The sequence below is a fragment of the Entelurus aequoreus genome, linkage group LG10 (assembly GCF_033978785.1).
Source record: "Entelurus aequoreus isolate RoL-2023_Sb linkage group LG10, RoL_Eaeq_v1.1, whole genome shotgun sequence".
NCBI classification, from domain to species: domain Eukaryota; kingdom Metazoa; phylum Chordata; class Actinopteri; order Syngnathiformes; family Syngnathidae; genus Entelurus; species Entelurus aequoreus.
Window position 1 is genome coordinate 19,840,985 of NC_084740.1, and position 12,917 is coordinate 19,853,901.

Sequence of the window (12,917 nt, forward strand, 5' to 3'; positions counted from 1 at the left end):
GTGTATTTTTAGGTGTTGCTGCTTCAGCACTTAGTCATAGTTTTTGCGCTTAAGAAACTTCCCCATGACTTTAGCTGGAGACGTCTTCTGTTTGTTTGAGTTATACTTCGAGAGTGTGGCCAACAAGGTTTCAGAGTCGGACTCAACATGGCGCCCTGTCGTCACCTTTTGGCCTTTTAACCAATCAGTAAGGCCAGAGGATCTCCTAACCCACAGGTGCAAGATCTGGCCCGCAAACACCTGGAAATGATATGTTTCAATAAAGTACTTCATATTTTGTCACTAAATGTCATAGATTTTCATTTTGACAGAAAAAATACATGTACTGCTTGAAATGTCATAACTTTTAAACTTTAATAGTATTCAATATTGCAACAAATATTACAGTATATTATCATACTTTCCAAACATGTTTTTGTCTGAATAAAAATACTTAACTTTACAGCTAACTACCCATCAAATTAATAAAAATGACAATAAATGTTCTTTACAGCATATTACTGTAAATGGAAAAAAACTACTGTTTTTTTGCATTAAAATTGTGGTGACTGAGCTGCCAGTTTTTGACTGTAAAATGTAGGGTTGTTGTTTTTAACGGTGTATTACTGTAAATGGAAAGACGCTACATTTGGTTTTACGGTAGAAAAACTGGCAGTAAGTTGCCAGAATAAAAAAAGAACTTCTACTGTTTTTCCATGAACAATATAATGTTGTAAAAACCAATGTCAATTTATTAGTAAAATTCTGGCAACTAAGCTGCCAGATTTTTCCGTAAAACCACCCCAAAAAACAGTGGTACTGTTTTTCCTTTGACCGTAAAATGTTGTAAAATAAAATAAAAAACACTATATTTTACAGTAAAATGTTGTAAGTGTGAAGTTTTTACTGTAAAATCCACAGTCTACTTTAAAAAAAAAAAAAAAAAATGAAATCCAGAGGCAAATTCCTACATTATTCACTGTTACAAGCGGCCCTCTTATGGCAGCCATAAATAACTGCCATGTGGCCCTCAATGCAAACCCACTTTAACATCCCTGACATAAATGATTGGTCAAAAGTCCCTCACGTGACCATAGGGCCCCATGTTGAGTCCAACTTAGAAAGTGAGTTGGCCATACTCTCCCTATACGCAGATCTGTCTTGAGATTGTCATTACTGCCACAAGTGGTGGGAAAGTGTATTACAACTGAACACCACTGCTGAGAAACACATACACTATATTGCCAAAAGTATTTGGCCACCTGCCTTTACTCACATATGAACTTGAAGTGCCATCCCATTCCTAACCCATAGGGTTCAATATGACCTTTTGCAGCTATTACAGCTTCAACTCTTCTGGGAAGGCTGTCCACAAGGAGTGTGTTTATAGGAATTTTCCACCATTCTTCCAAAAGCGCATTGGTGAGGTCACACAGTGATGTTGGTGGAGAAGGCCTGGCTCTCAGTCTTTGTTCTAATTCGTCCCAAAGGTGTTCTATCGGGTTCAGGTCAGGACTGCAGGCCAGTCAAGTTCATCCACACCAGACTCTGTCATCCATGTCTTTATGGACCTTGCTTTGTGCACTGGTGCACAGTCATGTTGGAAGAGGAAAGGACCTGCTCCAAACTGTTCCCACAAGGTTGGGAGCATGGAATTATCCAAAATGTTTTGGTATCCTGGAGCATTCAAAGTTCCTTTCACTGGAACTAAGGGGCCAAGCCCAACTCCTGAAAAATAACCCCACACCATAATTCCTCCCCCACCAAATCTCACACCTGGCACAATGCTGTCCGAAATGTAGCGTTCTCCTGGCAACCTCCAAACCCAGACTGGTCCATCAGATTGCCAGATGGAAAAGCGTGATTCAAAAAGGCGTCTCCACTGCTCTAGAGTCCAGTGGCGACGTGCTTGACACCACTGCATCCCACGCTTTGCATTGGACTTGGTGATGCATGGCTTAGATGCAGCTGCTCGGCCATGGAAACCCATCCCATGAAGCTCTCTGCGTACTGTACGTGGGCTAATTGGAAGGTCACATGAAGTTTGGAGCTCTGTAGCAACTGACTGTGCAGAAAGTCTTTGCACTATGCTGACCTCTCTGTCAGTTTACGTGGCCTACCACTTGGTGGCTGAGTTGCTGTTGTTCCCCAACTCTTCACTTTTCTTATAATAGAGTTGACTTTGGAATATTTAGGAGCGAGGAAATTTCACGACTGGATTTGTTGCACAGGTGGCATCCTATGATAGTTCCACGCTGGAAATCACTGAGAGCGGCCCATTCTTTCACAAATGTTTGTAGAAACAGTCTCCATGCCTAAGTGCTTGATTTTATACACCTGTGATTAGGACACCTGATTCTCATCAATTGGATGGGTGGCCAAATACTTTTGGCAATATAGTGTATTTTCGGCAGCTCACATATGGTGAAGACACACTGATTTAGACAAAATCTCAATAATTTAGTTACCTTACGCTGTGTTCCTGTTAATGTTACATATTATCTCAAATAAACACATTATCAAAAGCATCGATATTTTCATTTGAGAATCAATAGAGCACAGAGACCTGGTATCGATATTTCCGTATCAATCCACACGTCACTATCCACCTTTTTTGCACATATATAGACTCCATGAACTCATTTACAACAGCTTAAAGAATACATATTATTCAAAAATAGGATTCAAATTGGCACGTGAACTTTTTCCTCAGCTGTGTGTTCTTGAAAATGGCCTGGCTGGCACAGCTCGTTGATATGTTGAATACAATAACTTGTTTGTTTCATCCTTGCAAATATGACTTTCTCATTGAATATTCAAGCCAAGCCATAAAGCCGCGTGGTCTCTCCCAGTCTTGCCTGATAGATGCTGGGTTTGGTTCTGATAACATCTTTCGAGGCATACATTTAATGTGACGCATTCAGTTTGCCAAAATGATGAGCTTGAGCACAGTATCAGACGAAGAGACCTCAGAAAAAAACCCTGTTTAAGAAAGACTGTAGCATAGCGATCATCCCAAAAAGACTTTGAATATAGCACACACTCATAGAACTAAGCCAGTGCGACAGCAAAATGGGATCCATCCTGACATTGTCACTGAGAGCCAGTTTCACTTTTTAAAGACTGCGATGAGCATTTATGCTGGAGGGCAAAAGCTACTCTTTGAAGCTGATTGTCATTAATGCTGCATTCGGGAAAACTGGGAAATTCTAGACCTCAAACAAGGACAATGAATGTGCAATGAAATGCCACTTGGAATCAAGATGCAGTCACACAGAAACAAGATGCACGAAAAAATTTCCCCAGATATCTGCCTGACAAGTTAATAATCAAATACCTACAGTCGTGGTGAAAAGTTTAAATACACTTGTAAAGAACATAATGTCATGGCTGTCTTGAGTTTCCAATCATATATATATAATATTGTGCATACAATGTATGTATATATCATATGTATATATATATTATATGTACATATGTTTATATATACACACATATATGTATCTATGCATGCACGTTTGTAAATATATATATATAAATTTATATATATATACACTACCGTTCAAAAGTTTGGGGTCACATTGAAACGTCCTTATTTTTGAAGGAAAAGCACTGTACTTTTCAATGAAGATAACTTTAAACTAGTCTTAACTTTAAAGAAATACACTCTATACATTGCTAATGTGGTAAATGACTATTCTAGCTGCAAATGTCTGGTTTTTGGTGCAATATCTACATGGGTGTATAGAGGCCCATTTCCAGCAACTATCACTCCAGTGTTCTAATGGTACAATGTGTTTGCTCATTGGCTCAGAAGGCTAATTGATGATTAGAAAACCCTTGTGCAATCATGTTCACACATCTGAAAACAGTTTAGCTCGTTACAGAAGCTACAAAACTGACCTTCCTTTGAGCATATTGAGTTTCTGGAGCATCACATTTGTGGGGTCAATTAAACGCTCAAAATGGCCAGAAAAAGAGAACTTTCATCTGAAACTCCACAGTCTATTCTTGTTCTTAGAAATGAAGGCTATTTCACAAAATTGTTTGGGTGACCCCAAACTTTTGAACGGTAGTGTATATATATATATATATATATATATATATATATATATATATATATATATATATATATATATATATATATATATATATATATATATATATATATATACATATATACATACACATACTGAACAAAAATATTAAACGAAACACTTTTGTTTTTGCTCCCATTTTTCATGAGTTGAACTCAAAGATCTAAAACTTTTACTACATACACAAAAGTGTATAAAAAAATATTGTTCACAAATCTGTCTAAATCTGTGTTAGTGAGCATTTCTTCTTTGCCAAGATAATCCATCCCACCTCACAGGTGTGGCATATCAAGATGCTGAATAAACAGCATGATTATTGCACAGGTGTGCCTTAGGCCGCCCACAATAAAAGGCCACTCTGAAATGTGCAGCTTTGCTTTATTGGGGATCTGGGGGGGGGGTCAGAAAAGCAGTCAGTATCTGGTGTGACCACCATTTGCCTCACACAATGCAACACATCTCCTTGGCATATACTTGATCAGGTTGTTGATAGTGGCCTGTGGAATGTTGGTCCACTCCTCTCAATCACTGTGCCAAGTTGCTGGATATGGGCAGGAAGTAGAACACGCGGTCGTATACGTCGATCCATAACATCCCAAACATGCTCAATGGGTGACATGTCCGATGAGTATGCTGGCCATGCAAGAACTGGGATGTTTTCAGCTTCCAGGAATTGTGTACAGATCCTTGCAACATGGGGCTCTGCATTGCCATGCTGCAACATGAGGTGATGGTCTCGGGTGACTGGCACAACAATGGGCCTCAGGATCTCGTCACGGTATCTGTGCATTCAAAATGCCATCAATAAAATGCACTTGTGTTTGTTGTCCATTCGATACGCCTGCCCAAACCATAACCGCACCCCCACCATGGGCCACTCCATTCACAACGGTGACATCAGCAAACCTCTCTTCCACACGGCGCCACACACGCTGTCTGCCATCTGCCCTGAACAGTGAAAACCGGAATTCATCCGTGAAGACATCGAATGTGAGAATTTGCCCACTCAAGTCGGTTACGACGAGGAACTGCAGTCAGGTGGAGACCCCGATGAGGACGACGAGCATGCAGATGAGCTTCCCTTAGACGGTTTCTCTCAGTTTGTGCAGAAATTCTTTGGTTATGCAAAGCAATTGTTGCAGCAGCTGTCAGGGTGGCTGGTCTCAGACAATCATGGAGGTGCACCTGTTGGATGTGGAGGTCCTAGGCTGGTGTGGTTACACGTGGTTTGCGGTTGTGAGGCAGGTTGGATGTACTGCCAAATTCTCTGAAACGCCTTTGGAGACAACTTATGGTGAAAAATAAATGAATATTCAATTCACGGGCAACAGCTCTGGTGGACATTCCTGCAGTCAGCATGCCGACTGCACGCTCCCTCAAAACTTGCAACATCTGTGGCATTGTGCAGTGTGATAAAACTGCACCTTCCAGGGTGGCCTTTTATTGTTGGGCGGCCTAAGACACACCTGTGCAATAATCATGCTGTTTAATCAGCATCTTGAAATGCCACACCTGTGAGGTGGGATGGATTATCTTGGTAAAGAAGAAATGCTCACTAGGACGGATTTGTGAACAATATTTGAGAGGAATAGGTGTTCTGTGTATATAGTAGAAGTTTTAGATCTTTCAGTTCAACTCGTAAAAAATGGGAGCAAAAACAAAAGTGTTGCGTTTATAGTTTTGTTCAGTGGATATATACATACGTATGTACTGTATATATAAATATATATATACACACATATATATATATATACATATATATATGTGTGTATATATATATATACACATATATTTACAGTATATACATATATATATTTATACACATATATATACTGTATATATATATATACATATATATATATATATATACCTGTATATATATATATATACCTGTATATATATATATATATATATATATATATATATATATATATATATATATATATATATATATATATATATATATATATATATATATATATATATATATATATATCCATCCATTTATCCATTTTCTACCGCTTATTCCTTTCGGGGTCGCGGGGGGCGCTGGAGCCTATCTCAGCTACAATCGGGCGGAAGGCGGGGTACACCCTGGACAAGTCGCCACCTCATCGCAGGGCCAACACAGATAGACAGACAACATTCACACTCACATTCACACACTAGGGCCAATTTAGTGTTGCCAATCAACCTATCTCCATGTCTTTGGAGGTGGGAGGAAGCCGGAGTACCTGGAGGGAACCCACGCAGTCACGGGGAGAACATGCAAACTCCACACAGAAAGATCCCGAGGCCGGGATTGAACTCACGACTACTCAGGACCTTCGTATTGTGAGGCAGACGCACTAACCCCTCTGCCACCGTGCTGCCATATATATATATATGTATATATATATATATATATATATATATATGTATATATATATATGTATATATATGTATATATGTATATGTATATATATATATATATATATATATATATATATATATATATATATATATATATATATATATATATATATATATATATATATATATATATATATATATATATATATATATACATATAGTCAAAGTTTCTGTGGTTTATCCATTATACAGTGCTCAATACCGGGGTAGAGCGGAATATACGTTAGGTCAGGAAAAACACAGAGGCTATTTCATCCCCACAAGCCTGTTTCACATGTTTTTTCCTGACCTAAAGTATATATATAATAATATATATAATTTTATATATATATATATATATATACAATTTTTGTAGGTGGGAAAGCGCATTGCAATAGGCTTTTTTGCGTATTTAGATAGAGTAAGCAATAAAAACAAGCTGATTCAAAAAGGAGTTACTCTGTAAAATGTGAACCAAATAGTATTTGTTTTGCCGTCAAGACTGCTTCTGTTGTTCCAGTTTTCTCGAACGCAGCATAAGACCTCCATGAGCTCTGAACTAATGCTAACACAGCCATCACTTGTGTGCCGATGCTATGACGAGGAAAAGGGCGAAGAACACCCGAGATGGAACTCGAAGCAGCTTTAAAAACATCGACAGGGTCATTTTGGATTTTCTTGTGTCAAGGGGAAGTGGTGAGATGAAGTGAATGAAAGCCATGTGAGTGTACGGGATGACTTCCTGTTGCTCTTTCTGCCCACACACATCCTCGCCGCTCTTATTTCCATCCTCCATCCAGCCCCACTGTGACTCTCCCCTACTTGTAACCCTTCGCGTCACGCCCCGTTACGCTTTGACAGTGTGAAACACAGCTGCGCAGCCTGATGGATTAATCCCGCTCAGCCTCTTAAATTAGAAAACAGGAAATTGGAACAAAAACAAACACAGCGTCTGATGCTGTAAATTGGGACCGTTTTCATCGCCAACACAGCCAGTTTGGCCTGTCGGAGAACGTGACCTAAGCCTTCAGTAGAAAGAGTACTGGTTCTCTACAGCGCGGGCCCTTCGAGTTCCGTCCGCATCGTGGTAGTCCTCAGACGCGCCACTGGAGGCCTCTAGTAGGCGCTCCGAACTGTTGCTGCGGCTCTGTAAGCCTCCCCCTATACCTGGGTCGCTGCGGGAGAGGGAGGGGAGGGCGGTGGGCGACGATGAGGTACTCGAGGAGAGAGGGGCGTCGGGCGGGGGCCCCGTCGAGGAGGGGACCCCGGGAGGGTGCAGAGCCAGCTGGGCCGAGTCCGGGCGGCAGCCTGCGTCTCTGGGCGGGGTCACGACAGGAGGCACGGTCACATCTGAGGATCATTGAGACACAACAGAAATGGATGACACAATAATATTGCATTTTCTTTGTTGACTGAAGGCTCTTTCACGGAGCTGCGTATGAACAACTTCCTTTATTATCCTTTCTCGATGCAACACGGCTGCCAAAGACACGCCTGACCAGCAGATCAATAAGGCCTTTGACACCAGAATCAAACCCTGGCTCTATGCAAGTGTGAGTGTGTGGATGTCCAGCATGTGTGAACACAGAGGGCCCCTTTATGACCACCAGAGCAGGGCTGGGTCCGCGAGTCTGGGCCAGCATGCAAAAGCTCTTGCGGTATAATCGCCCCCTCACTCTCCTGTACAGGAGGGTATTCATGCCATGCCAGTGTGGAGGGTTCATGGAGTTTCAGCTCTGCTTCCTTCTTTAGGGAAGATCAATCTGTCTTTGGGAACAAGCAACTTTCTAGAACAGCGGTGACCACACTTTTTCAGCAGGCGAGCTACTTTTCAAATTACCAAGTCGAGGTGATCTACCTCATCTTCATATATATATATATATATATATATATATATATATATATATATATATATATATATATATATATATATATATATATATATATATATATATATATATATATATATATATATATTAGGTCTGCAACAACTAATCGATTAAATCGATTAAAATCCATTATAAAAATAGTTGGCGATTAATTTAGTCATCGATTCGTTGGATCTATGCTATTTTTTTTAAATAAGCCTTTATTTATAAACTGCAACATGTACAAACAGCTGAGAAACAATAATCAAAATAAGTATGGTGCCAGTGTGCTGTTTTTTTCCCAATAAAATACCGGAAAGGATAGAAATGTAGTGTGTCTCTTTTATCCGATTATTAATCGATTAATCGCAGTAATAATCGACAGATTAATCGATTAGTTGTTAGTTGCAGCCCTAATATATATATATATATATATATATATATATATATATATATATATATATACACACACACAGTATATATATACATATATACACTATATTGCCAAAAGTATTTGGCCACCTGCCTTGACTCACATATGAACTTGAAGTGCCATCCCATTCCTAACCCATAGTGTTCAATATGACCTTTTGCAGCTATTACAGCTTCAACTCTTCTGGGAAGGCTGTCCACAAGGTTGCGGAGTGTGTTTATAGCAATTTTCCACCATTCTTCCAAAAGCGCGTTGGTGAGGTCACACACTGATGTTGGTGGAGAAGGCCTGGCTCTCGTTCTAATTCATCCCAAAGGTGTTCTATCGGGTTCAGGTCAGGACTCTGTGCAGGCCAGTCAAGTTCATCCACACCAGACTCTGTCATCCATGTCTTTAGGAATTGGTTATCTGAAATGGTTTTCACTTCACAGGTGGGCTTGAAGCTCATGGAGAGAATACCAAGAGTGTGCAAAGCAGTAAGCAGAGCAAAGGGTGGCTGTCAAGTGTTTTGCTTTTTTCACTGTGCTTATCCCACACTTGAAAGGATGTACCAATGCTGAATGTGGCTTCTGGATTTCACTCAAAAGACCAGACCGTTGTTATTTTTTTCCTTTTATATTCCTTTAGTTTGCAACAGTTTCTCCAAACGAAGAAACAGCTTCTTTTTTCTATTTAGTCTTTTTAGCAGTCTTTAGGTGAAATACCTTTAGGGACAAAACACCACAAGATTAACATGCTGTAAAAAAAAATCAATCAATTATCAATCTCAAAATTTACAATTATTAATTAGGCTATCAAACTCTTAACCATTAAACAAGTGCAAGAAAATGGACTAATCTTTTCCTTTTAAGTTAAAACAGATTTTAAATCAATTGTCTCAACATAAATGCACCAAGATACATATACGTAAAATACATTTGACCCCAGAAAAACAATAGATAAATGCAGAAGAAAACCCAATATGCAAATACATAAATACCTAACCAATTAACCACCTATTTTAGATAAATATTTAAAATCTATATCCAATACAAATGTATTATTAGTTTAGCAGCGAAACACTCAATCTTAAACGCTGTCTACTGGTAGAAAAATGCCCCGTTAGCTAGCAGCCAATGATCCAGCACAGTTAAATCCAACACTTTAAATTGAGCGACTTCACCCTCCTGATGAAGCAAACTGCTCCAACATTTATCAGACCAAGCAAAGAATACACACCAACCCTTCCTTACCAAACAACAGTTACAGAAAACACCGTGTGTATTTAGCCTCCAGACTAAGCACGCTACATGCACACAACTTCCCCGCACCCCCCCATCTCACCAGCGCAACAGATGCGTCACACCCACAAAGACAAATAAAGCGCAATCTTACCGGCTGTCCGTTCAGCTTTTGGTTTTGGTACACTTTTGGCACAACTCTGGGTTATCTGTAAGGAACTAAACCTTTTCCCACTCTGCGGTGGCGTCTTTTGTACTCCTTGATTTGACACAGCTGTCTAATTATCGGGCTCGCACACCAGCAGATGAGACGGGAGCGCGCCACGCTACACCTGCGCGTGAACGTAAATAGATCGACTCTGATCATATAAGCAGACTGGCTGAACTAATGCCGAATTATATACACTTTACCTGGGGTTGCCTAGGTGAATAGGGGTGCGGATGTGCTCTACGATAAAATATTTATTAAGTGGGGTTTGGCTGGTTGCCAGGCCGCCACGGTTGCGAGCTCGCGCATCAGCTGACGAGACAGCTGTTCGCTGCTACAGTGGCTATTTTGAAGAAACTAGAATATAAAACATGTTTTCAGTTATTTCACCTTGTTAAGTACATAACTCCACATGTGTTCATTCATAGTTTTGATGTGACAATCTACAATGTAAATAGTCATGAAAATAAAGAAAACACATTGAATGAGGAGGTGTGTCCAAACTTTTGGCCTGCACTGTACATATATGTATGTATATGTATATACATACATATATACGTATATGAATATATACATTTATATTTATATGCATCTAAATATATATATACATTTATATTTATACAAACCCCGTTTCCATATGAGTTGGGAAATTATGTTAGATGTAAATATAAACGGAATACAATGATTTGCAAATCCTTTTCAACCCATATTCAATTGAATGCGCTACAAAGACAAAATATTTGATGTTCAAACTCATAAACTTTATTTTTTTTTTGCAAATAATCATTAACTTAGAATTTCATGGCTGCAACACGTGCCAAAGTAGTTGGGAAAGGGCATGTTCACCACTGTGTTACATGGCCTTTCCTTTTAACAACACTCAGTAAACGTTTGGGAACTGAGGAGACACATTTTTTAAGCTTCTCAGGTGGAATTCTTTCCCATTCTTGCTTGATGTACAGCTTAAGTTGTTCAACAGTCCGGGGGTCTCTGTTGTGGTATTTTAGGCTTCATAATGCGCCACACATTTTCAATGGAAGACAGGTCTGGACTACAGGTAGGCCAGTCTAGTACCCACACTCTTTTACTATGAAGCCACATTGATGTAACACGTGGCTTGGCATTGTCTTGCTGAAATAAGCAGGGGCGTCCATGGTAACGTTGCTTGGATGGCAACATATGTTGCTCCAAAACCTGTATGTACCTTTCAGCATTAATGGCGCCTTCACAGATGTGCAAGTTACCCATGTCTTGGGCACTAATACACCCCCATACCATCACAGATGCAGGCTTTTCAACTTTGCGCCTATAACAATCCGGATGGTTCTTTTCCTCTTTGGTCCAGAGGACACGACGTCCACAGTTTCCAAAAACAATTTGAAATGTGGACTCGTCAGACCACAGAACACTTTTCCACTTTGTATCAGTCCATCTTAGATGAGCTCAGTCCCAGCGAAGCCGACGGCGTTTCTGGGTGTTGTTGATAAAGGGTTTTCGCCTTGCATAGGAGAGTTTTAACTTGCACTTACAGATGTAGCGACCAACTGTAGTTATGGACAGTGGGTTTCTGAAGTGTTCCTGAGCCCATGTGGTGATATCTTTTACACACTGATGTTGCTTGTTGATGCAGTACAGCCTGAGGGATTGAAGGTCACGGGCTTAGCTGCTTACGTGCAGTGATTTCTCCAGATTCTCTGAACCCTTTGATGATATTACGGAGCGTAGATGGTGAAATCCCTAAATTCCTTGCAATAGCTGGTTGAGAAAGGTTTTTCTTAAACTGTTCAACAATTTGCTCACGCATATGTTGACAAAGTGGTGACCCTCGCCCCATCCTTGTTTGTGAATGACTGAGCATTTCATGGAAGCTACTTTTATACCCAATCATGGCACCCACCTGTTCCCAATGTGCCTGTTCACCTGTGGGATGTTCCAAATAAGTGTTTGATGAGCATTCCTCAACTTTATCAGTATTTATTGCCACCTTTCCCAACTTCTTTGTCACGTGTTGCTGGCATCAAATTCCAAAGTTAATGATTATTTGCAAAAAAATAAATGCTTATCAGTTAGAACATCAAATATGTTGTCTTTGTAGCATATTCAACTGAATATGGGTTGAAAATGATTTGCAAATCATTGTATTCCGTTTATATTTACATCTAACACAATTTCCCAACTCATATGGAAACGGGGTTTGTATATAAAGTATGCCTTGCATTGACATAACAGTATATGAACACTAAGAAAAGTGCAACAGTAACAGTTTGTTTTTAATTGCACTGCTTTACTTATAACATACATCCATAAACGTGGATGCATATGCCAAAGTGCAATATATTTATCTGTACAGTAATCTATTTATTTATATCTGCACCTTTATTGCTCTTTTATCCTGCACTACCATGAGCTAATGCAACAAAATGTTGTTCTTATCTGTACTGTAAAGTTCAAATTTGAGTGACAATAAAAGGAAGTCTAAGTCTAAGTCTAAATTACTGTGTTGACAGGTTTGGTTGAGTAATAACAGAGTAAACAATACAATACAACTGAATTAATTGTGTTCCAAACTGATGGGTAAATATCAACAAAAGCATGCTAGAAATACTCAATATGAATATGAATTATTGATCAACAAAAATCTAATGCAGTGTCATGTTGTTTTGTACCTGCCGGGGCGCTTCTTTGCACTTGGACGTAGGAGCGCAACGTGATGTCAGCCGA

General features: G+C 39.6%; 1 protein-coding gene across 2 annotated transcripts in view; it reads right to left on the reverse strand.

Annotated features, from left to right (window-relative positions):
• Positions 1-6,656: 6,656 nt before the first annotated feature.
• LOC133658340 (SH2B adapter protein 2) overlaps positions 6,657-12,917 on the reverse strand; it is a 69,926-nt gene continuing 63,665 nt past the window's right edge. For both annotated transcript variants that reach the window (XM_062060252.1, XM_062060251.1), the window contains exons 8-9: positions 12,863-12,917; positions 6,657-7,817 (exon numbers count right to left, since the gene is read on the reverse strand). The exon at positions 12,863-12,917 is cut by the window's right edge and continues 120 nt beyond it. In XM_062060252.1, the coding sequence (XP_061916236.1) occupies positions 7,495-7,817; positions 12,863-12,917 (378 nt within the window). In that variant the 3' untranslated portion in view covers positions 6,657-7,494. The remainder of the gene's footprint in view (positions 7,818-12,862) is intronic.